This window comes from Leishmania infantum, chromosome 16 (assembly GCF_000002875.2).
Source record: "Leishmania infantum JPCM5 genome chromosome 16".
NCBI lineage: Eukaryota > Euglenozoa > Kinetoplastea > Trypanosomatida > Trypanosomatidae > Leishmania > Leishmania infantum.
Genome location: NC_009400.2, coordinates 23749 through 50011, shown reverse-complemented (window position 1 = coordinate 50011; position 26263 = coordinate 23749). Strand labels below are relative to the sequence as shown.

The window sequence follows — 26263 nt, the reverse complement described above, 5'->3', positions numbered from 1 at the left end:
ACGAGTGCACTCAGCTCCCCACATCTCCGTCCCTCACGAACAGAGCTATGCATGCACTCAAGCACAGCACGTAACCACCCGCTCGCAACTCTCGGGGCCTTTGCCTCTTACCCTCTCCTTCGAGCCCTCCTGCACGGGGCAATGCCGCTAAAAAAGAAGGAGGAGGTGTGCGGGAAGCCAAACCAGTACAACCTGAACACCCTCGAGTATGACTGGAGAGAGCTGCCCGACACCCACATCCAGGTGCCGCCGCCGCAGCCCTGCGTGCGAGACTACTCCGCCCTTGCTGGCTATAGCGCAGCCGGCAACAGAGTAAATCCCATCACACACCAGCCGCTGCCGTCCCCTGGCGCCAGGTTTGGCGGCGTCAGCGTGGTTTCGCCAACGCCGTTGCCATCGCCGTCGAGACCAGCTCAAGAAGCGATGCGGCGCGCGCCGTCGCCGCAGGCTCATCATGACAACCGAGATCACGTGGCGGATCTGTTCGGTGACGGTGACGGTGGCGCTGGGCAAAGACCTGAGCGCGAGCCGCAGGGAAGAGCGCTGCCGCCGCCACTCGTAGCGGGGGAGTCGCCGCAAGCCCTGCCGTATCCCTCTTCCGGCGTGAATGGTCGAGGCGATGCAGTACACGGCAACGCCGCTGCATCGCCACCGGGGCCGTACGGCGCCGATGCTTTTAACGTCGTGTGGTCGCACGAGGACATCAAGCGGGCTGTGCACACAAACAGCTTAGAGGCTCACCGTTCCTACCTGCGATAGCACCCCGCTGCTCTGCTGCACCCTCACTCAATGCAGTCGCACATGTGCATGTGAACATTGGCTGCTGCACAGTGGAAGTCCCTCTGACCGACCCCACGCAACGCGGAATACCAACTACAAGCAACGGCAGCGACTGAGCGCGCTTCCGGCGCTGCCGCCTTCCTTCCTGCGCTATCTCCGTGGGCAACCGATAAGCAGCTACCGCAAATCACGACAGGAGGTGACAGTGGCTGCGCACCACCTCGGCTACTTGTAGACTGAGCCTGTGACCTTCAAAAGAAAAAGAGAGCCGCGAGAGGCCTACGAACGGCTTTGCAAGCTCATGTGCAAGCGCATATGAGGGCAAGAGGCATCGCGATTCCGCACCGCTAATGTTTTGATCCTCTCCCTCCACGTACGCATCTCTGAACGAGAATTTACTTACCTGATGCTCTGCTGGCCCTATCGGTGCCAATACCGAACTATTCTGGGTGACAGGGTGAAGTGGCGACGGCGTACGGGGAGGGGGAGGGGGAGCTCCGTGCGCGGTGTCGCTGCCGCTGTCCGGTCGCGGGTGGCGTTGTGCGTCGCGGCGACCGGCGACAGTGTGAGCACGTTTGTGCTATTTGTATGTGGTGTGCAAGGCCACCATGCGCCTCGAGCGTATCCCACCCGGCCGTCACACTGCCTACTGCTGGTGTGTGTGTGTGGGGGGGGCGAGTGGCGCTGGAGCCATGCCGCCATGGCAGCTAGATGGGCGCGATTTAAAGGGACGCAAGATGCTCTCCTGCTGTCTTCGCACTGCGTCGCTGCCGTAATCAACGCGCCGCGCATCGCTTTACTTTCTCTGCCGCTGCATTTGTCCCGTCGTCCTCTTTCTGTTACACCACACACACACACACACACACACACACACACACACACGCCTGCACACGCGGCGCGTGGCACGTTGACATTATCGCCCCCCCCCCCATCACATCCATCATCACCATCATTGTTGTAATCTCTCTTGCCTTACGCATTGTTCCGTGTCTGCGCGCTCCGCAGCTGATCTCTACCACCGCTAACAAACGCTATCACTCGCCGCCGCTCTTGTCCTCCTCCCATTTTCCGTTGTTCACCCTCGTACGTGCATCCCCCTTCTCATCTCCACAATAAGAGGCGGCCGTCCCCTGGCTGAGCTTCTTTCCTTCTTCCTGTCGGTATCTGACTCCCCCTCTCCCGCCAACATTCTCTCGCGAAAATGCCGAAGAACATGGGTAAGGGCGGTAAGTCCTTTAAGGCTGGTAACTCGAAGGGCAACATGCAGAACCAGAAGCGTGACCTCACCTACGCCAACCCCGACGAGGGCGAGGAGTACGCGCAGGTAAAGAAGGCGCTCGGCAACCTCCGTCTCGAGCTCCAGCTCGCCGGTGGCTCCACCGTCATCGGCGCCATCCGCGGCGCCATGGTGCGCAAGGTGTGGATCGGCCAGGGCGACGTAGTGCTCGTGGCAAAGCGCGAATTCAATGAGAACGACGTAGTCGACATTATTCACCGCTTCACCCCGGCCGAGGTCCGCTTGCTGGTGAAGGAGAACGCCATCCCGCGTGACTTCCGGTCTGCCGAGGAGCGCGATAACAACGGCAACACCGATTATATCTTTGTGAACGACGAGGATGACGCACAGAACGACGACGATGACCAGAATGCGATCGACCGTAATGAGGTCATCATGGATGACCCCCTCGCGGCCCTCGACAACCTCTAAAATTGCTGTGACCTCAAAGGGAGACTGAAGAAATGAGTCAAACAATGCCAGAAACGAAGAAGAGGCCCCTCCCTCTCTCCTCCTCTACACACACCCACACAGAGACATGCTTGCGTGGGCTCATGCTTGTATGGATGTATGTGTGTGCGTGTGTGGAGGGTTAGGAGGGGAGGGAGGGCCTTTCTTCCTTGCACGGAGCCCTTTTATCACGTGTCTCTCTCGTCATGTTCGTGTATGTCGGTGGTTCGTTTACGCGCTGGCGTTCCTTCGTTGCCTCTCCCTCTGTTGCGGCTCTTGTCACGGTGCCCCGTTCCTTCGTTTCTGAAGACTAACTTGTTCCTTTTTTTTTGTCTCTCGGTGTATGCGTCTGCGCTGATAGAGTCGTGTTCCTCACTCCCTCTATCACACACACACACACGTCAACTCTGTGTGCGTGTGTGTGTGCCGTTCTCTTGTCGTATCTCCTCTTTGGCCAGACTCTGTATGTCGCTCCTTCCTCTTCTTAACGCATCTGTAAAGGAGCACGGTGACGGGCTTTCCATCTCATGAAGTATGGCTTCCGCAGACATCAACCGAGCGGCACATGGCCTGCAAAGCAGGCACAGATATGTGTGGTGTGTCGAATTGGGCTGTGAATGTGTGTGCGCGTGGTTATGGCCCCTCGTGCAACTGTTGGGGCGTCGCACCGGCGCCTTCTGATGCAGGTGGCTGCATAGCGTCTACGTTCTGCAGCGCCCTCTCCGCTCTTCGAGAGCGGTGCTGCATGGTAGAGGAGGGGCTCAAGGGAGAGACAAGGGGCCACGGAATACACGCAGGGGCCCACGGCGCCCTTTGGCCTTCTTCTTTTCTCTCACCATCTCCACATCTCGCGGTGTCCGTGCCCACGCTGCGAGCGCATGCCGGCATGATACCGCCCCCATCTTTTCTTTCGCTGACTCACTCACTCTCTCTCACTCCGCCCACTGTGCGAACCTAACCCCGTCACCTGTCGTCTTGCGGCTCCTCGCGTGAAGAGCCCAACCTCTGCCGGCCCCTCCGTGGCTCTCTGATCAGGTATGCGGTTGTGATGCTCATTCGTTCATCTCTGCCCCTGCGACGGCCAACAGACACGGCAGCTGTCGGACGGCCTCCACGCACCGCATTCTTCCACTCTGCATCGCATGAGCGCCGCAGCATTCACAGCGAAGGCAGTGAGGAGATCGCTGGTTTGCGTGTCTTCTCTCTCAACGCCGCACTCTGCGGTGATGACTCCCTCAAGCAGTAGATTGCTTGGAACCTCCTCTTTTCAGCCCACGCTCCTCTTGTGCAAGGTGCATCATTGCCCCGGGTGATTGGGTGTGGCGGTGGTGGTGGTGGGACGACTATGCACGGCCACCCCCGACACTGCTCCTGGTTGGCCTGTGCTACCGGTCGGGGCACCAATCATCTGAGCTGGAGTGTCGTCCGTCGACGCTGCGAGCGGTATATACACAAGGCGGTGCGGTCTCCCAGCGTACCGCCGGAGTAAGGACGCATCGCCGGTGCACACGGGTTCGAAGTCAGGGGAGTGCAACATCGATGGAGTCGCGTACGGCGAGCTAACCGCCAAAGTCTTCTTTCGCGTTTATGAGGAAGGTTGTCCGGTGCTCATCGAACACCCTGCTGAGACGCACGGCAGTCACAACCCCCGCTCAGAGGAGGCGGTGCCGAAGCACGCCCTCCTCGATCCACATGGCTAAGACGAGATCACATCGCCGGCTTGCAGTCGTGACTCGTACGCGGCCACCAAAGGCAACGATGCCACACCACATTCACAACTACGTTTGCCCATCAACCGGGTAAGAAGGGCGCACAGCAACCTGTGTTGATATCGCTTCAGCGATCGTCATCACCGTACTTGGGCAGAGATGGGCTCTCTGAGGGAACCCTCTACGAAGCTCGTGCGCACGCATCGAAAACCAGCGTTCAGCTTCGGTTTTGCAGGCACCAGCGCTGGTGTATCCCTTCACACGCAAGGTGCGGCCGTCACTGAGGTGCTGCACAACCGTCGGCGCTGGTGGCTCAGCGAGCTGTGCTGTGACTCCAACGACAGGACGCTGAGCGTGGTTTCGTTCCGCCCTGTCAACCTACACACCTGCACGGGCGGCAGAGGTGCACACGTGCGCTTGCAGGTATGACAACTTCGTCTACATCTCCTCTCGCTGGCATTACCGCACCCTCAACATCGGCGAGGCTGCCTGCATGCCGGCATTCATCTGAAGTCATGGAGCGACTGGTGACGGTGGCGGGGAGGGCGAGGAAGCGGGTGAGGCTGGCGGGCGGCACGCCTTGTGTCTCTGTTGAACACATCCTTGTTGGTGCTGCTCGCAGTCTTTCTCTTATGTCCCCGCGCGCACCTTCTCCAGCTGACTCCACCCGGTGTGGACACTCGAAGCGACAACTTCAGGTAAAGATCAGACATTTCTTGGGGGTGGGGAAGGGGTGCCATGCGGATGATGGTGGGAAGAGTAGTGGGCGGGGGAGGAGGAGGCTCGAGCGCAGCGGTGCGTGTCGAGGAGGCTTGTATGTAAAGCGGTAGCGGCGTCAATGCAGCACCGTAGACTATCCAAACTCCATCACGGAAGCACCTGCATGCCCCGCATTGCGCCTGCGAGACGCCATCTCTTTACTTCTCCATGCCACTACTCACCTCAGCGCGTCTTGCTGTCCGCCACTTTCTTGCTTTCTTTCGACTTCAGCCTCACGAGGGACGCGCTTGTGATCGACGGCCGCGCGTGCGTACAACAGGCGGGTGACGGCCGGCGACAGCACAGGCGTGTTAGCACGCGAGGAAGCGAAAACACACACGTTCACGGGGGAGAGGGGAGGTGGCTATTGGAACGCACCGGCACACGTGGGCTGCCGTGGAGAGAGAAGCGCCGTCCCTCACTGCCAAGCGCAGCCGCTCCCCTCAGGCGGCGCTGCTTCAACTGCCGCTCGCCTTCTCTGGCACTGAAACACCTCCTTTGCCGACGAGTGCTGCACGAGGCTGGGATGGGCAGCACAAAACCGGACCTCTCCTGTGCACTGCAGCAGCACCCACAGTCGGTGGGGGAGCGGGCAGGAGAGCGGCTCTTTGTCTACGCGCATGCTCAACGACAGAACCGAAAGGCTGCTATGAAGGCTCAGTGCTCCGATGAAACCGCGGACCTCTACCGTCCCGCGATGGGGCTGCTCGCCAAGCGCATGTCGAAGCGGCGTGCACCCTTGCACGGAGTGGCAGCAGCGCCGCGCGCGCCGTCGGTGCAGTTAGATGAACCCACAGCGATCCAATTGCCAACTTCGACACTGCCGCGTTACTGGCGGGAATTTCTCTCCCGCACCGCCGAGCGTGAACGACACCGACTGGCGCGACTGCGAAAACTGAAGCTGCAGGTAGTTGAGAGTGCAGTGGAGGAGTGTACTTTCCATCCGCGTCTCTCGCCTCAAACGTGTCGATGCCCTGCGCGTGACTGTGATAGCTCGGGCGCAGCACCGCACGCGACCCCCTCCACTACCATTATCGATGGCGAGGAGCGAAGCTCCCATGCCCCCACGGAGGAATGGGCGGCTGCACTTGCCATGTTCGAGGCCGAGATGCAAGCGCTGCACGACACACTGGTGCGTCTTCGCCAAACGTGAACGACGTCGACGTATAACCGTCGCGGTCTGGTCTCGCTGACGAGTGTCTGTTCTCCGAGGTGCCCACCACGTCGGCTGCTCTTAGCGAGTGTGTGTGTGTGGGGGGGGGAGAGTCTCACGCGTTGCTGGCACGCGTGCACGTGCCTCTATCTCTCACCGTTTGTACGCGAGTCACACAAGTACCTACACACAGACGCACACACGGACGCGCGCCTGCCCGTGCGTAGCGCCAACGCGCACGTGTCCGCTCAGCGGCACGCATCGTGTACCTCGTCATGTACACCATGACACACAGTGGACAAAGAAGAAGCGCATAATCAGCAGGCGGCACCGGATCGAGATGGAGACCTGTCGCTCTGCGAGGAACGCCCTCCTCCCCCCCCTGACGCCTGACACGCCGCCTGAAAGTGCGCGGCAGGCGAGCACGCACCCGTACAGGCTCGTTCTGAGGTGAGGCCTTTGCAAAACCGCTGACGTCTCGGTGACAGGCGTAGCGCGGAGGAAAGGCGACGGGTGGAGCGTGCCGTTGGTGGCATCGTGTTCTCCCGCCGAGGGATCGCACGCGCCACCACGCACGGAGAGCCCGCTTTCCTCAGCGAATGGCGGATTTCTTTCTCTGTCCTCCGCACATCGCCGCCACCTCTTCCTTCCTATTGTATCATCTCTTTGTTACTCTGTCAGTTTCCCCATTACTGTCGGTCGACAGTCCCTCGTCTCGACCTGCATAGGCACCCGACGGCTTGTGGCGGTTTCCGCCTCTGTCTTCCTTGCTGAGGGCGCCCACTGCGAAGACACGACGGTGCTCGAGAGGCCGCCGCGCGCGTCGCACACGTGTCCGCGCCATGCGGGCTGCTCGTACCTTTCCACGGCGGGTCTGCGGCATTGGCTCCCTACCGAGCACTTCCGCGGCCCTCCGTTGTGGGGCACGGTGCATTCACCGCCACCACAGCCCTGACAGAAGTTACTCGCAGGAGATTCAGGACCGCCAAAACGCTTTTCGGTGGTCGGCACATCATGTGTTTCGTCCGCACCAGCACTTCACGTACGATCCTACTAGCTGGAGCCGCACGTTGGAGGAAAAGGTGAAGAAGTCGCGCACCTTATCGCTGGTGGAGCGGGTAAAGACGACGGCAGAGCACGTGGCGGAGCGCACTGGCCACATGGCGGCTCTCGTCGACGTCACTGAGGGTTGCATATCGAAAGCACAAAAGCCTGCGGAGCCCGCCTCCCAGATTGACGTCCCAGACTACTTCTTCGCCGCGAGGGACGCCTCGACCCCGCTGCAGGCGGCCACCGTTCCCGCGAACTCATCCACGCCGTCGGACGGGTGGACTGCGGTGAGTCTGCAGGAACTCGTAGAGGAGGTGCAGCGCCTCCAGAGCCTTCTACATAGCCCACGCTACGCAGGAAACGCTTCCCTCCAGCGGCGCGACCGTCAGGCCGCTGACTTCCGCGCGACACTGTGGCAGCTCTATAAGCGCCTGCGCGATGCCCGAGTGGGCGAGACGGTGACGCTAGATGCTTGTGTCTTTGGTTGGTTTCTGCTGACACGGAACCTCGAGCCCCTCATCGAGACTGTGGCGTGTGCGCGCCCGCAAGAGGCAAACAAAGACTCGAGCGAGGGCAGCGACGAGGCAGCAGCAATACGCGATGTCTTCGCTGCCCTCCGCACGGTGGTGCTGCAGCCCATGGCAGAGGGTAGACGTCTCTTCAAGGCTGCCACGTCGGGGGAGTTGTCGTTGGAGGCACTCATTGAAATCCTGAGCATCGCGACGCTGCCGTTTGTGCGACGGTGCTCCGAGAACGATGTCCTTGAGAGCCAGACTCTTGTGCGCTACGCTGAATGCATCTCCGCTGCTGCCAGGCAGCGCGCACTCGACGTCGCTGCGGAACCCGACGCGGCCGGGCACGCAGCCGCGCAGGAGTGGCTCGATCCACCGCACCTGGCTGCGTGGGCAACCTCGCTGAAGCGCCTGCAGGCGCATGAGGTGCCTATTCTCGGCACGGTCTCCGGCCTCGAGGTACAGGTGGAGCACGCAGCCGATTACGTGACGCAGCTGCTCGAGACCATCACGGGTGTGACGCCCGGTGGCCATGTGATTGCGAGCCTCTCTCGCCCCCAGCCCAGAACGCAGAAGGCGGCATCTCAGGTGCGACAGGATGCCGCACCGAAGCCGGTTTGCCTGGATGCAACGGCGGCACCGCACGGCGTGCAGAACCCGCCGACGGAGAGCGGTGATGCCGTGAACATTCTTGTGGCGGCTACGGCTATGCTGCACCTTTCTCATCGCACTGAAGGCACGAGCATGACGCGGAAGGAGGGCGCGCGGCGCATCGTTTGTGCATGTCTGCGCATGCTGACCCACGTGCCCAATTATGACCTCTGTCCCGACGATGTGGTTGCGTGGGCGTCCGAGGTCCTTGATGCAGGGCACCTGATGCACATGGACGACCTCTACTGCACCGCGCTTGGAGATGGCGGGACGGCCGGAGGGAGCCGGTCGGCGGCGCTGCGATTTCTTCTGCTGCTCTCGCGACTGTCCTACGGCTCTGTTGTGCACCGTGCGGCGCTGGGGCGGATGGTACTTTGCCTGTGCCGATGGCCGGAGCCCGCGCACACAAGTTTCAAGGAGTCAAGCGAGTGGCGCCGCCTGCGCGGCGTAGTCATGCGAGGAGCGCTGTGCGTCCTGCAAGTGCCTGATCTGGAGGCAGGGGCCGCGCTGCGGGCCAGCGAGGAGACAACAACGTGGCTTGAAGCGCTAGCGTTCGGCGAGTACGGCGGTGCCGTTCCGATGACACTGTGGCGAGATGCCGCTCTCTCGCTCTTTCCGCACCTTTGCTACCACGTTGAGGGCAGCACAGCAGCTTCTTCCCCTTCCCCGCCGCGCGTGGGCTCTTGCGCGTCGCGTTGCCGTCCAGAGGAGGCGCAGTCTCTTTGCGTCTTATGCTCTCGCTACGTGGCACGGGAGGAGACTGGTGCCTCGGCCCCCGCCAACCTTCGCAGTATCTTCACAGCGCGGTGCATTGCAGAGTGTCTAGCCGTCGTGCTCAGCAACCCGGCGCTGCCAGATGCGCTTCTGAACTCGGCGGATGCGTGGGATGGCCTGTGTGCCTCGTTACCCGAGCCGGTTAAGGTGGTGGCGGCGTGCATGCAGGAGGTGGTGCGCCGTGACGCGCCCCCACCCAAGGTGCTTTCTTTCTGAACCCTTTGCTCCTCCGTGTGTTGTCCGTCCGTAAGCCGCCTCTCCTGCATCACCCCGGATCCCTACTCGTCTTTGTGAGCTCCTTTGGTGCGGGCTGTTCTCCCTCCCTCTGCCGCACACGCCAGCGTGCACCTGCTGTGAAGAAGGGAGAAGTGTAGAGGGCAGTCATCACCGATAACCCCCCCCCCCCCACACACACACACAGACACACACATACGCACCTGCATTTTAGGCTTCAGTGCGATAATCGTGGTAACCAACGCTGCGAGGTGATTGTTCGCTTAACGTATGTGACAGGTTCGCCCGTGTGCCTGCCTCGCTCTCGCTGTGTGCGTTCTTACTGAGGGCTCACAGGGGACAGTGGATCAATATGAAGCAGAGGTTGTCGTGCCTGCTGTCGCGAGGCACACACGGCAACGTGCATAAACACAGGCGAAATCGAGAACAAGTGGCGCCTAGCCCCCGTGGCGGATGAGAGGGAAGTGCTATCCAGAACTGCAGAGTTGCTGTGCACGCTTCGTTGCCACCACACGGCTTGAATGACCGCAAGTGGGGTCTCTCCCGCCAGTTCCAGTGTGGCCCTGCACCTCTATACTTGTTTACGTTGGTGTGACATCCATGTGTACCCCGCCACTAACCTCCCCCTTCCGTTCTTCTCCCATGCGCGCTTTTTAGTAGCTTCTTATCTCAGGGCGTCCACCGTCATCGTCGATAGCCCCGGCTCTTTCTCTGAGAACGTTGTGCGAACACCACCGTGCAGTCACGCACCCTCCCTCCCCCCACATACACGACAACGAGCGAGCGCGAAGACGAGGGAAGGTCAAAATGCCCGAGGAAGTCGTGCTCATGATGGACCTGAAGGGTGTCCTGACATCATCTCCGTTCCCCGCTGCACGGCGCCTTGCAGAGAACATGATGCGGTGCGTCTTCGAGCGCGCTAGCTCGCACATTATAGTGAAGCGCATCCAGGAACGGCCCGTGCCGTTTCTGGCGAAGAAGTACAGCAACTTTTTCTTCACCGTGGCGAAGTTCACAGAGCGCACGCGCGGGTTGAAAGGTGCCTTCGAGCGACTGGAGCTGGGCGAGCTGAATCGGCTGGAGTTTATCACGGCTTTCAGGGAGGAGATCGATTTTATGCTGCTCGCCCTCTCCAAGCAAAACCCAGAGGAGCTGGAAGCTATGAACATTGCCTTTCCCAAGAAGGTCGATGCTCTCAAGAAGCGCTTCCCGCTCCTCTGCGACCCTGTCGTGCAGGTGCACATCCGCGAGCTGCTGGATGTTGAGGCCTTCTTGTGCACCATCGAGAAGGTTTCGCCGCGCAAAAATGTGCTGAACCTGCTGCACTACCTGCGCACCAAGAGTCAGCAGGAGATTCGCCTCTTCGCCATCGGCAACGCGTGGGAGTTCGAGGGGCAGTACCGACGTATGGTGACGGCCATGAAGTACTCGGTGACCGACTCTGTCTCCTTTGCCTACCCGGTCATCTGCCCCGTCGAGTACGGCGAGAGCGCCGGCTCCTACCAGAACAGCTTCCAAGTGACGGGCCTCTTCGATGGATATGTGCAGAGCTACATCTCCCACAAGCGCAAGCCGTATCCTGACATCTTCATGCAGGCGCTGGAGGAGGTGCGCACAAGCCGCGTCCCCACCGGCGAGGCACTGCGCTACGATATGAAGCCGAACATCTTCTACTTTGACGACGTGGAGGCGCACTGCGAGGTGGCCCGCGGACTGCCAGGCAACGCGTTCACAGACGTCTTGCTGATTGAGGATGGCGCGTGCGACGTGTACAAGGACATTGTGCGTGCTTTGAAGACGGTCGCGGAGAAAGACCCTTTCTGGGCTGAGGTGGTGGCCGGCGTAGAGAAAGAGATCGCCCCGATGTTCAGGCCATCGAGGACCCCAGACGGCAGGCCCACCTCGTGGGTGACGGAGGAGCTGCATAACTACAGCAACAATTTGCTCTTCGTCGGACCGCCACCGAACGATCTGTGCTCGCCGGTGAGCACTCTCGAAAAGGACCGCTACCGCATGGACGAGGAGGACCAAGAGCGTATTCTCTTCTACTGCGCGCAGCATCTGCCTCACCTCTTTCCCCTGAAGATCCCGCCGCGGCCAGAGGCAAACATGAATCTGCGCACACAGCCGGGACTGGCCACTTCGGCCGGCCCCGTCCTCTTCGAGTACGTCGAAGGCAGCCGCTTCTTTGAGTCGTACCGACTGACGCTGCGCACCGGCAGCTACATCTTGCGAATTCAGCCGCGCGGCCCGTCTCCTTACGGTTCCGCCGACATCCGCCGCGAGTACGAGACAATGGCGCACCTCTACGAAACTTCACCGGGGCTGCAGATCCCAACGCCCCTGTTGTACTGCGACTCCTACGCTGTGTGTGGACGCCGCTTCTTCCTCCGCCGATACCGCGACGGTGAGAACATCAACGCCATTTCGCAGCTGATTCAGCCGCGCATTCGCCGGCCTTACTCTCTGCGACGTGTGTCGATCAATGTGGAGCTCCGACCCAAGCTGTTCTACAAGCAGGCGATTGCAGTGCTCTCGGTGCTGCATAATTCGCCGCTGCCGCCCTTCATGAAGCAGGCGGAGGAAGAGATGCGGCGCACGAAGCGGCACAAGCACCCGCTGCTGGCCATGGTGGAGGAAAGCATTGAGATGTACAAGTTGGCGCTGTCCAAGAGCGGCACCGCTGGCCGCTTTGGTGTTCAGCTGCGCTCCGCCACAGTGGAGGAGCTGTCGCGCGGCATTTTGGCCTGCTTTGACCAGACGCAGCTGTCGCACCAGATGATCCCAATGCCGGACCGCCTCGTCGCCCTGCACGGCAACTTCAACCTATCCTCAGTACTCTTCACGCACCGCTCACTGGAGGGCCGTGCAAAGTACCCGCCGCATTCAATTGGCATGGTGCAGTTTAAGTTCACTCGACTCGGCGACCCGCTCGTCGACGTCGCGTCGGCGTCGATGTTCTGCTTCCTCAGGCAGCCCGAGGGCATCTATGACGCATCACACGATATCCAGATTCTCTTTCCGTCTCCGAGCGACCTCCTCGAGATGTACTGCAGTGCGCGCGGCTACATGCTGCACCTCGACCGTCGCCGCCGCGACGATATCTTCAAGGTGTACCTGGCCAGCCTCTGCCTTCAGCAGGCCACGATGCTCATTACCGACATCGTGTCTAGCACGATTTCGCCGCATGCGAAGCGCTACTCCGATTCTCGCAGCATTGCGCAGGCGGATCAGCTGGCGAAGCGTGGCCTTGACGTCCTCCACAGCCGCACGGCAGCGAAGCTGTAAGCAGGCCCTATGCGAAGTCACCGCATGGCTTGCAATTTGGCAGGGACTTGATGGGAGGGAGCCAGCGCTACGAAGCGCTGAGGGGGAAGCCGTTTCACCGTCTCCCTCTCTGTCACGTGTTCCAGCCCCCCCCCCCCCCGATCAACGAGGAACGCCGCTCCACACGGCAGGCCACCTTCTCCCCGACGAACACACACACACACACACACACACACACACACACACAACAAAACGAAGACGACAGGAGACCATCGGCTTGCGCACGCTCTCCCTGTCAACTAACAAGTCATAAACGAACGAACGGAGCGCCGCCCGTGGACAGCGTTCACATTGCATTAACTCGTGGGAGGGGTGGGGATGGGGGACTGCTAAGGGAGCGGCAACCGAAAGGTGAGCTGAAAGTGACTGAACTCCGCCGCCCCTCACGCTATCTCTCCCGTCGTTGATCAACTTCTGCCGGTCTGTGTCTCGGTGCTTGGGCGCATATGACTGTCTAGGCGCGCGAGAGCGCGAAGACGATGTGCGCGCGAGAGCGCAACCGAATATCGACAGCACAAACCAGACCGAAAGTTTCCGTTAAACACGTGAAGTATACGCACACACACGGAGGAGCCCCGAAAACGCATTTTTCTACTTTTTTTTCTTAATGACGTGTTTCACGTGCATGCTTTGCTTCGCTGAGGGAATCAAGCGGTGCAATCGACCAGCGTGCGTGGCTGTCATGGCGCCTCTTTCGTTGGTGCACCCTTCTGCACTCGTCTTTGCCGGGCCTATCGCGTCGTCATGAATGCTGCATGCGTGCGTCTTACACGTACGCTTGCGCTGTGCGTGTGCGTCTCTCTGTGTGTTTCCGTTCTGGTGGGCGTTGTCTGCGTGTGCTCGGGAGCCTTCTATGCGTTCTTGCGCTTGCGGCGCGTGTGAGTTCTTGTGCGAGCGCAGAGATTACCTGGATGTAACTCGAGGACAAAGAAGGAAAATGGAATAAGTGCGGCTGAGTCTTTGGAAAGCGCGAGCGCAGTAGTCGTGGCACTGGCCTTCCAGAAGCGACGCAGCGGTCGATTCTATAGGTAGTTTCTGACGCCTTGGTGGACTGTCCGAAGTTGCGGGACGTCTGCGTCTGCCTGGCTCTGGGCACACGCCTACTTTGCTGAGGCTGCACTGCCACAGCAACAGTCTGCCGAGATGGATTGTCTTGGCTATCCTGCAGTGTTCGCCTGCCGGCCATTCCAGTCTATCGAGACGGCGTCCTCTCTTCCCCCCATCTCACCCCTCGCTCACTCGCCCGTCGCCTCGTGGTGGTCGCATATGGAAAGCTTGTAGTCCTTTCCGAATCGCCGTTCTCGGATGAGTGGAGTTGTTGGACGACACAGACACAAAGACACCTGCACAAGCGCAGGTAAGGACACTAACACACGCTGTTATGTGCGACTGTGACTTGGTGGCGCTTAAAAAGCGCGCGCATAAACGTCTGCGCGCTCGTGTCCTGCATGCATCAGAAACAAAGTAGCAAAACAAAGAAAAGAGCAAAACGAGGAAGGGAGAGGGGAGGGATACATGACGTAACCGTCCACCGGAGTGCGCGCCACGGGTGCAGCTCGCTGCCACGTGCTGTGCTGAACCCATATTGTTGCTGCTGCTTATACATTGGCGGCTTTTTGTTTCCCCTCTCGCTGCCTCCGTCTGTCTTCCAGCGAGTTGAGCACCACGCCCCTGCTTCCACGACTGCTCCTTTTCCTTCGGCTGCTCATTCTTTCGATCCTGCGTGTTGTTCCTTTGTGGCGGTACACAGATCCTGCGCTGTGCACTCTGTGCTCCCATTTTCATATCTCCCTTTATCTCTGCCTGGCGCCCTTGTCGGAAACTTGCCGCGGTGCCGGTGAATCTGCTCGCAGCGCCATGCCGATAGAGTCAGCGATGAGTGAAGTGAACACGGACTTCAGGGGCTGCAGCCTGCTGCCTGACTTCGCGGCTGTGGCAGACGTCTCGGAGCGCACCGGGGTAGGGTACTTGCAGTACAGCAATGGCGCCATCTACGAAGGCGAATGGCTAAATGGCGAACGCCACGGCCTTGGGGTGTGCTACTACCCTTCCGGCAACATCTTCGTCGGCCAGTTCCGCTCAGGGCTGATGGAGGGGCCGGGCACGATGTTCTTCGCGACGGGCGAGTGTTTCAGCGGCGAGTTCAGGGACTCGACCATCTACAAGGGTGTCTACAGCCGTCAAGGGCGCGAGATCTGTGGTGTCTGGAAAGACGGCAATCGAGTGAGTGAGATGCCCACCAAAGCACCCGAGGTACTCCAGCGTGCCCGCGCAGCCCTCTTCGCGACCATTGTAGAGCAAGTCAACGAGTACCTCTGGGGAGCTGCAAACAATCCAACAAAACTCGTGCTCTCTGCACCGCCCGAAGGCGCGGCACTGAAGGCACCTCTTGACATCCTCAGTTCTAGCACGGACGCGCACGGCACACCCAAAACGCCACCACAGCACCTCACTGTGATACCTACCTTCGATGCAGGAAATCAGAGTTTCACGAGCGTCCGATTCCGCCCTAACGCGTCCCTTGCGGACGGCGACGCGAAGAGCAGCACGCATGGCACCGTCACACAGTACGGCTCCCCTGCCACAGTTTTCGCCTGCGCGGCGCCGGCCCCAAACGAGATCTTTTCCGTCTGGCGCTTCACGCTGCGCTGCTTCGTCTTTCTCTTTCCTTTTTTGTCACTGCCGTGGGTGCCGGTGGCCCCGCTGCGCATCACATCGCTGCACGAGGAGAGAGAGTTCGTAGTGAGTGGGGCTGCGCTGCGCAGCGACTTCGACGCACCTTCGTTCTCTATGTGCGTCATTGCTGTTGGAATGCTGTGCCAGATCGTCGCCATCATTCTTGTGGCTTCCCGGGTTCCGCTGGGGAAAGTGCAAGATGGCAAGCTGACACTGCCGGAGATGGTCGTGCCCTGTGTGCTGTGGCTCCTTGTCGCACTGGTGAAAGCGTCCTACATAAGCTTCTTCCGATTTCCACACGGGCTGGAGAGGGTTGACCGGCGGCTTACACCGAAGCTGTCGGCCCTGGCGGCGAGCCTGGTCGATGCAAAGTCGAGCGTCTGCATCTTTACCTACGACGACGATGGCAAAGGCAAGGTGATGAACCGACACTACAAGTACCGCTGGCTGCTCTTCGGCGTCGTGTTGGGCTTGTTGATGAGCCTCTCCGCACCGGCGACGCGCGGCGGGTATGGGCACAATATGTTCGGCTCTAACGGCTTCCAACTGACAGCCGCCCTTCTCGCCTTCTTCGCGACGTTTTTATTTGCGGCGACGCTGACGTTTTCGGTGCTCAAGATCACAGACATGCAGCGCGAAATCCGGGCGAAGCTGCACGTACTGACGAACCTCGCCTTTTTAGAGCGCCGATGCCTCATGAGCCCCAGTAAACATGCGAGCATCGCCTTCGATCTCGACGAAAGCTTCAATGCCAAGAACGTGTTCAGCGGCTTTCCAGGCTGGTACAGTCTACGCTCCCTCATCCTCTACGCCTCTGCGTGCGCCAATCACCGCGCGCGCACCACCGCGATGCGCGTTTTCTGGTTCGCGCTCGTGTGCGCCTTCATTGTGGGCATCGCCGACACACTTCTGATGATCCAAAACAACAGGCCCGGCGATCAGTACTACTCCACCGCCCACTCCTACGCGTTCTTCACCTTTCTCTTCTGGGGCGCGTTGCTGCACCGTTACCTGTACGTGTGCATTTCCACCCGCCGCGAGCTGCAGCACCATCTGTACATCATGGACATCGCCGGGCTGTATCACCGTGTGAAGCTGAGTGACTCGGAGGCCGGCGACATCATTCAGCAGTGTCGCTGCATCTCCGAGAGCAACGACGCAGAGCCGGAGATATTCCCTGTGATGATCTACTGCTTTGTGGTCTTTTTGACGGTCATTCTGAACTTAGCGGCCATGACAGCCATCTGCTACCAGCTAGGTCGGGCCATCTACCGCTGAGCGTCGGACTGTGCGTGGACGGGTGGTGGGAGGGGCTCGGAGAAAGACGCGTGAGGAATGCTGCCGCTTGGATGAGGACGCAGCGGCAGCGGTCGTCCTACACATGCGTCAGTTTGTAGATGACGGGTAAGGCACGCGCTCTTGTGCGCACATGTGTTTTGGGTCTTTCCAAAGATCTCGGCGGATGCTGCATGCATGCTCGGACAGGCCTTCCCCACCCCTCGCCTCCCTCGCAAGTGCCGCCACACACCGTATCCCCGCTCCCCCGTTGCTGTTCTCCTTTGGTACCCCTTTGGTTCTGCCCCCCCCCCCCCCCCACCTCTCACTCGTCGCTGCATCCTACCATTCAATGTACCGTAGAGCCGTGGGGTGCCTGCCAGCGGCTTCGCACAGTGTCCCTGACGACGCTGGGCCTCCTGCAACGCAGACATTGCCGATGGGTAGTGAGGGAGGAAGCACAAGAGACGAGTGCGCCCCAGAAGACAACATTCGAGAGGTGCCCACTGCGCATATTAATCGATGCATGCAGCAAAAAAGAAAACGTTAACGAGACGAGAACGCACAAGGACAGAGCAGCGAGCGACATCAGAGACGGCCACTCGCTCTCAGCTGCACCGCCATGCCCGCATCGCACGGGAGCCACCCGCTTCCCGTTGTCTTCTTTCTTTTGACGGCCTCATGGAGGCTACAGCGAGCCGTATGCACCGTGACGCCCGCATCAGGCACGACGCACCCGTTCTTCCCTCCCCCTCCCCTCGGCAACAACGGATGGGCACATGCGTAATCGGAAAAGGCCACTCGCGAGCAGCTCCCTGTCTTCTCTCCTCTCCCCACGTGGCGGCTACACGCAGCGCCTGTCGTATGCAGACCAGACTCATTGCACCGGCGCAGCCTCATGAGCTCTTTGCACGCCATCAAACTCGGTGTCTCGTAATCCAAGGAAAAGAAGGATAAAGTGCGAAAGGCGAGGGGTAGAGGCCGAAGGTGAGGAGGCTCGGCCGGCCCTTCCCCTGCTATTGTCAGGGTGCAGCCCAGATTCTATGGCGCACCCTTGCCTACAACAAGGCGGCCGCACAGCGGCAGCGAAGGCGTCACAAACGCTGTGCGGTCACACTTTTTCGGCGGAGCATCATCGTTTTCTGTGCGCGATAGCTCAGACGAGAGGTTGGGCTGACCGTGTCTGGGTCCCCGTCCCTGTCGTGGAGCGCCTTTCTCTCCGACTGGCCGACAGCCCATTTACACCGGCGCGACTGGTGAGCTCCAACGGGAGCGTATGTGTGTATCACAGCTCCCAGTTTGTGGAGCCGCTAGACGTCCTGCGAGAGCGGTGGAAGGCCCACGTGCGCGGCCTTGAAAACGCGGAGAAGGACCGCAACGCGGCTCTACTGGCATCGCAGGCGGCGCCAGACGCACTTCCGCTGAGCACCAATGGCGAACGATTTGACAGTGCTACGGAGGAGTGCATGCTCCGTATCATGAGCAGCCGCGCGAACGCAAGTCGGTACTGGGCAACGGAGGCTGAGGCGAAATGGCTGTATCGCGCACCGTTCACAGACGCCCACCTCTCGGATCCGGGAAACCGCGTCGTCTCTCACGCGAACGAGCTTTGCCGTCCCATGGCGCTCTACAACGTGGCGGGCACTGCCGACCCTAGCCGCTTTACCCCGCTCACGTGCCGCCGCTACGACCCGGTGAATTACGCCGGTCGTTTCTACAGACCTGCGGTGGCCGTGCGCATGAAGGCGTTCGCGCTTCAGTACAACTGTCTCCACGAGCGGCAGTGGATCACACAGCGCCGCGCGATGGGCCTCGGACTTTCCATACTGCCACATATTCCACTTCTTGCTTTTTCGCTTGATATGCCGCTTTTTCTTATCAACATTGGCGCCACGCACAGAAGGAGTGCACCGGCGCCAAGGGTCTCACCCGCGATAGCCGCGGACTGCATCGTCACATCAGAAGACGTCCTCGAGGCCCCCGAGCGTCAGTGCGAGAGACGCTTGCTGTTGCCGTCGCTTTCATGACGGTAGTCCTCCCCCGCTCCTCGCCGCCGATCCGGTTCACTGCGTTCTATGCTTTGCTGCTGCCCGGGCACACGCCGAAAGCTGCACACGGCTTGGCGTGTGTGTGTGTGTTGCACCTCTGCCCATACTTCCCTCGTGCTGGTTTCTGCTTCGTTACGACTGCTTCCTCATGTTTTTTTTTTATTATTGTTTGCCCCGCCAAGCGCATCCTGCTTTCTCCTTGTCGAAGACTTGCTCTACTTTCACGGAGGACAACCGTGCATCTGTGCGGGGGAAGGCGAGGAAGCGTGAGAACCCCACTCACCCTCTTCTCCTGCAGCTTCGGAGCAGCTCTACCCCCGCGCTCCACCCAAACGGCAACGGTGCGCGAACGCGTCCCCTCTCCCTCTCCGCCTCCCTCCTTATGTTGTGTTGCCGCCACGTCCCTCCACATCGCATTCCCTTCTATTCTTTTTTGTTTCCCATAAACCTTTCTTGCTCCTCTGCGGCACCTTCCACACGGAGTGGTTGGGTTCCACGCTGTTGTCTGCATGGCGCGCGTGGTGATCACGAATGCCTCCTTCTCTGCCCTGACGGTCTTGCAGGCACTGACATTCCTCATCAACCTTACGTGTAAAGAGCCGGCGCTAGTGTCGTTGGCACGTGAGCAGCACGCGCGCCTTTCTGGTGTCAACTCGTTTCAGCGAACAAAAAGTGCAGAGCTCGTGTGCGCCTCCACACCTCTTCGATTCTCTCGGCTATACTCTCCCCCTCCTATAGAATCTTTGCCTGCCTGCCCCCTCCCTCTCTCTCCCGCCTGCCGTACTCAGCCCCGATGTTGCGACAGAGCGTGCGGTGGCTTGCCTTCATGTCCCCTGGCGACCTGTATGCGCTCAGCCAGCGCAGCAGCTTCTCCTCCTACACGCAGTACAGCGACGCATCTGCGTTAGCCCGCTCGTACAAGAGGTGCTCACGGGCTGAGAAGCTGAAGTGTGAGGAGCGTGCCGAGGCAATCAATGACGAGGTTGAACGCGCCTACCAAACGGAAGCTCAGCTGCTGAGGCAAGAAGATAGCGATTTGCGCTCGAACACATGTGGTGCAGCAGCTCACAACGAATGACAAGGGGTTTTGTATGCGCCATATCGGATGGGAGGAGAGGCGCGCGGGGTGGGGGAGCTCCGTGCGCGGTGTCGCTGCCGCTGTCCGGTCGCGGGTGGCGTTGTGCGTCGCGGCGACCGGCGACAGTGTGAGCACGTTTGTGCTATTTGTATGTGGTGTGCAAGGCCACCATGCGCCTCGAGCGTATCCCACCCGGCCGTCACACTGCCTACTGCTGGTGTGTGTGTGTGGGGGGGCGAGTGGCGCTGGAGCCATGCCGCGATAGCAGCTAGACGGACACGATGCAGCACAAGCGTCTTCGTTGTGCTGTTTGGGTACTCGACGCGTCCGTTTGCATGCTGTTGCCGTGCATGAGTACCAGCGGGAGCGATCTGCGTATTGACGAGCCTGCTTTTGGCGTGCCTCAACTGTTGCGTGTGTCGGGTGCTCAGCTTATCTTGTTTGATCTCTGTTCTGTGACTCGTCGAACATGTTGCGCACACGGCTCTCCTTGCCAGCACGGAGCTGGGGTGCAAGGTTCCTCGACCCCACCTCATCACGGATCTGCGTCCTCGTCACCTTTTCCTTCATTCCTTCTGACAACAGACGGGGACCGCGGCGGCTATCGCTCTGTGTAGGAGGCCCAGTGGAAGGCGCGCCAAAGAGTAGTACGCAACAACTTCAAGGTGGTGCCGACGCGAACCCCTCGGTTTTCTGCGTCGACTAGAGTCGGCGGTGCAGCAGCGACACGTGATATGAGGGCCGAGGACAGGCTGTTGTCAAGAGCTGAGATGCATAGCTGTGGCAGTGCAGAACCTCGACGCATCCACGAGCTTCCTGTGCCGCGTCTCGGTGCTTCACCACTGCTGGCACACCCGCAGATAATGACACGACAGTGTGTGGGCCTGCTACCTCGTCCTTGTCGCTATCTGGATTCCGTTGCCGTGCATGGAGCACACTCATCTGACTTGCTACTCTTGCTCAACTTCGCCATGCACTTCTGATCCGGCTCTCGTGATCCTCGCGATTTTCTCCTCTTCGCACTCTGCGCGACGCTCGCATTCAAACCTTCGGCATTTTTTTTTGTCTTGTCGCTGTGAGTGATACTCAAAAACGTCCAGAAACCGGTCCCCACAAACCACCCATCCACATTGACAACGGCAGAAGTCCTGCCGCACAGTTTTATTTGACCGCATTCCCCACTCTTTCTTTTCCAAAGATCGTCCTCCTCCCTCCCCGTCGCATCCCGCACCGCTGACGCTGCATTTACCTTCACGCCTGTCGTCTTGCGCCTTCGCGTCCATTGTCGGAGGCTGCCCGCACGCACGCCTGACGCGCGGAAACGAGGATGGGCAAGGGCCGCGACAAGCGCAAGAAGAATGAGGACCCTGCGAAGGCCGCGAAGCGAGCCGCTCGGCAGGCGCTGAAGCTCCAGAAGAACATGAAGAAGGAAAATGGCGAGGAAGCGGCAGAGGGCTTCAACAACGAAGAGGCCATCGAGGTGACGCTCAAGCGTATCCAGAAGCAGGAAGGAAAGGTGAAAACCGTGGAAGAGGTCGCCAATGTCGCCCCACCTACGCCGCGCGTCAACGTCGTCTTGGTGCCGCACCCGGAACGCGACAGCGAGCTCATCCTCTTCGGCGGTGAATTCTGGAATGGGGAGACAACAGAGGCGTACAACGACACGTACTTCTTCAATGCCAAGCGCAACGCCTGGGCACGCCTGTCTTCTGCTCTGAATCCCGCACCACGGAGCAGCAGCCAAGCCGTGGTCTACAAGCAGTATCTCATCCTGTTCGGTGGCGAGTTCGTCTCGCAGTCGCAGTCGCAGTACCTGCACTTCAAGGATGTGTGGCGCTTCAACTGCCGCAGCAGTGAGTGGGAGGAGTTGAAGAATCTCAAGGGCGGCCCCTCCTCCCGCAGCGGCCACCGAATGGCCTTGTGGAAGCGCAACGCCATCATGTTCGGCGGCTTCTACGACAATGCACAGGAGTGCCGTTACTTCGACGATCTGTGGATTCTGTCCAACCTGGACGGGGCGGGGCACTGGTCCCAGGTGAAGACGGCTCCAATGACGGACCTGCCGCACGCGCGCAGCGGGCACAGCATGAGCGTCTACCAGGACGAGCTCTTTGTCTACGGCGGCTACTCGACGCAGAAGTTTAACCGCTTCAAGAAGTCGGAGGCCACGGTGCACCATGATCTGTGGATGATAACCCTGCGGCAGGAGAAGGCCCTCGCCGGCGGCGAGGGACCGCTGCCAGTGTGGACGAAGATCAAACTCGGTGGCATTCCGCCGCCCATCCGCTGCGGCGTCTCCTGCGCCTTCAAGGACAAGCGCCTCTACCTGTTTGGCGGCGTCGTCGACATCGAGTCACCGGGGGGCAAGATGGTCTCCACCTTTTATAACGACCTCTATGTGTTTCACATGGACACGAAGCGCTTCTACCCTGTCGTGCTGCGGCGAGTAGCGAAGCGCGCGGCGGCGGCTGGGAAGTGCGATCGCCTGGATGATCTAGCCGCCCAGCTCAGCGCCCTGGATCTCTGCCGCGGCAAGTCGAGCAGCGAGGAGGAGAGTAGCTCGACCTCCGACGAGGATGACGACGACCGCACCGGCCAGCCAGAGACGGCGGCTGCGAGCCAGGAGATGAAGGAGAGTTACGAAACGAACCGGCACGGGCAAATTCTGCCGCACCGGCGCATGGACTCTGCCATGGTGGTGGTGGGCAACACATTGTACCTCTACGGCGGCCAGTTTGAGAGCAGCAAGAAGGAGATCACGATGTCGGACCTTTTCACGCTGAACCTAAACAAATTGGACACGTATCAGCCGCTGCTGTCGCAAGATTTATCCGCCGCAGTGTGGCTAGGCAAGGAGTCCGAGAGCGACGCCGCTTCGTGGGAAAGCGGTAGCACGGTTGTCAGCGCCGTCTACGATCTCGACTACGACGAGGACGACGATGACGGCGACGAGGAGGATGGCGCTGACGGTATGGGGCGCCGTGGCGTGAACTTTGGTAACATGCTGCGGGAGCCGGTGCTCGACCCTGAGGACGAGGGCGACGAGGCGCCGGAGGCAATTCCCGCGGAGCTGGCGACGGAGGTGACTCCGAGTGTCGTGGGGGTGGCGGACGCCGTCGCTGGAATTACGCGGACGGGAAAAAAAGGCCTCAAGGTGCACAAGGAGCAGCTCTTGGCGCAGCTCGGCGCCTCATCGGCGGTGCCGACACCGGAGAGGGAGGAGACGTTCACCGCCTTTTTTGCCAGAACATCCTCTTTCTGGATGAACACGGCGCGCGAGTCCGTGGAGGGAAAATGCACCGACCGCCGCTTGAAGAAGGAGGCGACGGAGTTCGCGAAGCAGCGCTTTTACGAGGCGCGGGAGCTGCTGGCGCAGCTCCAGCTTGTCGAGGACCGCGAGAGGGAGGAGGCGAAGTTCTTTCGAGAGCGCCGGCTGCAGAAGGAGAGGGAGTGGGAGGAGTACGAAGAGGCCCAGCGGCGCCTCGAACAGAACTCCGACCACAAAGAAGACGATGCTCATGACGAGGATGGCTGACACGTAAACGGACCAGCGCTGTCACCGTGACAGCAGTCAGCACAGGAAGAAATGCTACGGAGCAGAATACACAGAACGACAGGAAGCGCCCGATCGGTTATGCTGCCGGTGTACGCGTGCCGTTACATGCAGTTGGGGGGGGGGCTCGATCATGCACATGCTGGCGGGTCGCTCATGTTCTTTTCTGCGCGAACGATTTCTTTTCCTTTCCCACCGCCGCACCCTCCTCCTCTAAACCGATATGATGAGGGGGAGGGGAGCACTGCTGAGTGCGAGGCATCTGAAGGTCCAGTGCACCCCCCCCCTCCCCTCCCCAGTATCTCTGTCTGTGTGAAGCAGCTGAACAGCTCCTCCTCCCTCCTATATCCCTGCCAATACCGAACTATTCTGGGTGACAGGGTGAAGTGGCGACGGCGTACGGGGAGGGGGAGCTCCGTGCGCGGTGTCGCTGCCGCTGTCCGGTCGCGGGTGGCGTTGTGCGTCGCGGCGACCGGCGACAGTGTGAGCACGTTTGTGCTATTTGTATGTGGTGTGCAAGGCCACCATGCGCCTCGAGCGTATCCCACCCGGCCGTCACACTGCCTACTGCTGGTGTGTGTGTGTGGGGGGGCGAGTGGCGCTGGAGCCATGCCAGCGTGGCGGAGAATAAACGCTGTAAACACAGGTAAAACGATCCACAGTCGCAGAGCTTCACACAGCGCGATGACGCGTCCGTGTGTTGTAGTCGCGAGAGGACTTCTGCGACGACTTGCGCCCTGCAAGCGCTCTAGCGCGGCCATGTTGCTGCGAGTGCATCGCCTTTCTCGTAGTGGATGTCGTTACATTGTTGGTCACTCAGCGCACGTGCGGCTGAGAAGGGTGAAGCATGTGTGTGACAGCACCGTTCCGGCCAACGTGCAGCGCGAGGGAAGTCAGACACGTGCCGGCCCACAGCTCCGTTGGTGATCAGTGTCGTCCTACCTCCTCTCGCTAGGGCACTTCAACCCACGCCGCCGGGTCTCTCTGCTCCACCGCCATTTTTCTTGTCGCCGTGTCTCTGTTTCACGACGGTTCACGCTCTCTGTCGATCACATGCCTACTACTCCACCTCGTTCGGTTCGTTCTTACAATAACGTTTCTGGTGCTGCTGACATTAGGTGGCAGGCTCATGGACGCACCAGCTATGGCCCAGGAAACTGCATCCTCGTCGCCCACCGAGGTACGCCACACGACGTCTCTAAATCATACAGAGTGGAGCGCTCTCTTGCGCCTACTGGCAGAGGTGCAAGGGCGAATGGAGCAACGCTTGGAGGCTGTCAATGTCGAACTAGAGTACCTGGAGGCCTTTCGCGGCGGCATTGCATCGGAGATGCGCAGTGAATCGTCCCCTCGTCGCCGCTCTGTCACTGTTCCCGCCCCCAGAGATGGCGGAAAGAGGAGCCGCGAAGAGGTCCCGTTTGTCGGCTACGCGATAGCGTCTCCGAGGCAGCGGGGCGAGGTGGGAGCACTGGGCTTTGACCCGTTTCGCGAAGCGGGCCTCTACATGAGCTCTAACAATCCCGTAGTGCGTGTTGCACCGTTGTCTCTCAGCAGAGACGAAAAAGCGCGTCAGGAGGTGGCGTATATATTGCCAAGCTACATCTCCGTTGGGGTGGCGAGGGCAAGGGGCTTGCCTTTAGCCGGAGCCGCGCGACTTTTCGAGTCGCTCACCGCGGCCGGGCTGGACAAGCGCGACTTTGCTCTCTCGAGCACCTCAGCGGGACGCTGTCTCAGCGTCCACACACCTCCCGACCCAGGCGATGTCGAGGCGCTTTGTGCCGCCGTCCCGGAGGAGCGGGTGCGCGCGCTATGCCGCGACAGCATGGGGGATGCCGGCGCCATTGCAAGCTGCCTTTACACGGAGTTGGCACAGCAGGCAACACTGCGGGCGCTCATCCTGCCCGCAATGCGTCTGCGCAGCGTGAAGCTGCTGCGGCTGCCGCCCTACCGGCAGCAGCTCCTACTGGAGGCGACCACCTGGACGCTGCAGAGGTGCTGCGACTGCCGCGATCGTGACCTGACCGAGAACTCGCATGTGCAATGGTGCAAGGTTCTACACAGTGCGGCGCCTGAAACAGAGTCGTGTGCGTATCTGAAGCGGAAGGCATACGCCACCGGCTACTCTCAGCTGCTGCAAGGACTCAGCGCAGTCTCCAGCGTCCGACAGGGGTATCTTGTCGCTGTACTCACCGTCTGCGGCAATTTCTTCGACCTCCTGGACGCGGGAAAGCTGCCACTCCAACGGCGAACCAGCCCATTTCTCTTCCGCGGCGCGCATGCAGCACCAAACGGGGACCAAACCTCGCTGAGTCCGGCGGTGTGCAGCTGAACAAAGGAGGGACGATGCGGCACAGACGTTGTGTGCCCGATCATGCGGTGCACCGCCAACTGCCACGGTCGACGGCAACGCCGAGAGCCAAAAACAAAAACGAGAAGAGAGCCCCCCCCCCCTCCACACACATGCACACACACACACAACACCTGACAGCCGCGATGGTTTCAAACACCGCGGTGATCCAGTAATGTGGTGCTGCGCCGCCGTCACCGCACGCATTCTTTTCGTTCCCACCGCGTGGGCTGCACCGCCTGGCGAGACGCTCTGCAGCATCGTTGCATTCCTCTGCCTTGCTGCTGCTAGGTCTCGCACCTCTCTCTCTATCCATCGCAAGCGCTCCACCCTCCAGAAGGCCACAAATGTCAGCCTCCACATTCCTTATGTACTCCTTCCGACTCCGACCTCCCACTTCTCTCATCGCCTTCTGAGCCTCTGCTCTTCTCTTTTTTTGGGGCAGATCAGAGATCTGCTTTTCTTTGGCGCTGGTGGCGCGACGGTCTCCGCCATTCGCCACGACGTGTTCTGACGGTGTTCCTTGCCGTGTTGCTGCTCTCCATCGCTATCATACGCGATAGCGCACACAATGACCCCGAGTGCCGCCTACTTGCCCATGACGCGCTGCA

The 26263-nt window shown here is 60.3% G+C and overlaps 9 protein-coding genes across 9 annotated transcripts; all 9 read left to right on the top strand.

Annotated features, from left to right (window-relative positions):
* Nucleotides 1–51: 51 nt before the first annotated feature.
* LINJ_16_0160 (conserved hypothetical protein) lies at nucleotides 52–759 on the top strand (the record flags this gene model as incomplete). Its single annotated transcript, XM_001464468.1, has 1 exon — nucleotides 52–759. The coding sequence occupies one exon, from the start codon at nucleotides 52–54 to the stop codon at nucleotides 757–759; it is 708 nt and encodes a 235-aa protein (XP_001464505.1).
* Nucleotides 760–1981: 1222 nt separating this feature from the next.
* Nucleotides 1982–2488, top strand: LINJ_16_0150 (putative eukaryotic translation initiation factor 1A; the record flags this gene model as incomplete). The annotated part of the gene is made up of 1 exon (XM_001464467.1): nucleotides 1982–2488. One exon carries the CDS (start codon nucleotides 1982–1984, stop codon nucleotides 2486–2488), a length of 507 nt encoding a protein of 168 aa, XP_001464504.1.
* Nucleotides 2489–5500: 3012 nt separating this feature from the next.
* Nucleotides 5501–6127, top strand: LINJ_16_0140 (hypothetical protein, unknown function; the record flags this gene model as incomplete). The annotated part of the gene is made up of 1 exon (XM_001464466.1): nucleotides 5501–6127. One exon carries the CDS (start codon nucleotides 5501–5503, stop codon nucleotides 6125–6127), a length of 627 nt encoding a protein of 208 aa, XP_001464503.1.
* An 842-nt stretch (nucleotides 6128–6969) lies between these two features.
* On the top strand, nucleotides 6970–9330 carry LINJ_16_0130 (conserved hypothetical protein; the record flags this gene model as incomplete). Its single annotated transcript, XM_001464465.1, has 1 exon — nucleotides 6970–9330. The coding sequence occupies one exon, from the start codon at nucleotides 6970–6972 to the stop codon at nucleotides 9328–9330; it is 2361 nt and encodes a 786-aa protein (XP_001464502.1).
* Nucleotides 9331–10155: 825 nt separating this feature from the next.
* Nucleotides 10156–12636, top strand: LINJ_16_0120 (conserved hypothetical protein; the record flags this gene model as incomplete). Its single annotated transcript, XM_001464464.1, has 1 exon — nucleotides 10156–12636. The coding sequence occupies one exon, from the start codon at nucleotides 10156–10158 to the stop codon at nucleotides 12634–12636; it is 2481 nt and encodes an 826-aa protein (XP_001464501.1).
* A 1896-nt stretch (nucleotides 12637–14532) lies between these two features.
* Nucleotides 14533–16629, top strand: LINJ_16_0110 (conserved hypothetical protein; the record flags this gene model as incomplete). The annotated part of the gene is made up of 1 exon (XM_001464463.1): nucleotides 14533–16629. The coding sequence occupies one exon, from the start codon at nucleotides 14533–14535 to the stop codon at nucleotides 16627–16629; it is 2097 nt and encodes a 698-aa protein (XP_001464500.1).
* Nucleotides 16630–17669: 1040 nt separating this feature from the next.
* LINJ_16_0100 (conserved hypothetical protein) lies at nucleotides 17670–18653 on the top strand (the record flags this gene model as incomplete). Its single annotated transcript, XM_001464462.1, has 1 exon — nucleotides 17670–18653. One exon carries the CDS (start codon nucleotides 17670–17672, stop codon nucleotides 18651–18653), a length of 984 nt encoding a protein of 327 aa, XP_001464499.1.
* A 2426-nt stretch (nucleotides 18654–21079) lies between these two features.
* Nucleotides 21080–23287, top strand: LINJ_16_0090 (conserved hypothetical protein; the record flags this gene model as incomplete). The annotated part of the gene is made up of 1 exon (XM_001464461.1): nucleotides 21080–23287. The coding sequence occupies one exon, from the start codon at nucleotides 21080–21082 to the stop codon at nucleotides 23285–23287; it is 2208 nt and encodes a 735-aa protein (XP_001464498.1).
* A 1147-nt stretch (nucleotides 23288–24434) lies between these two features.
* LINJ_16_0080 (conserved hypothetical protein) lies at nucleotides 24435–25634 on the top strand (the record flags this gene model as incomplete). Its single annotated transcript, XM_001464460.1, has 1 exon — nucleotides 24435–25634. The coding sequence occupies one exon, from the start codon at nucleotides 24435–24437 to the stop codon at nucleotides 25632–25634; it is 1200 nt and encodes a 399-aa protein (XP_001464497.1).
* Nucleotides 25635–26263: the final 629 nt, after the last annotated feature.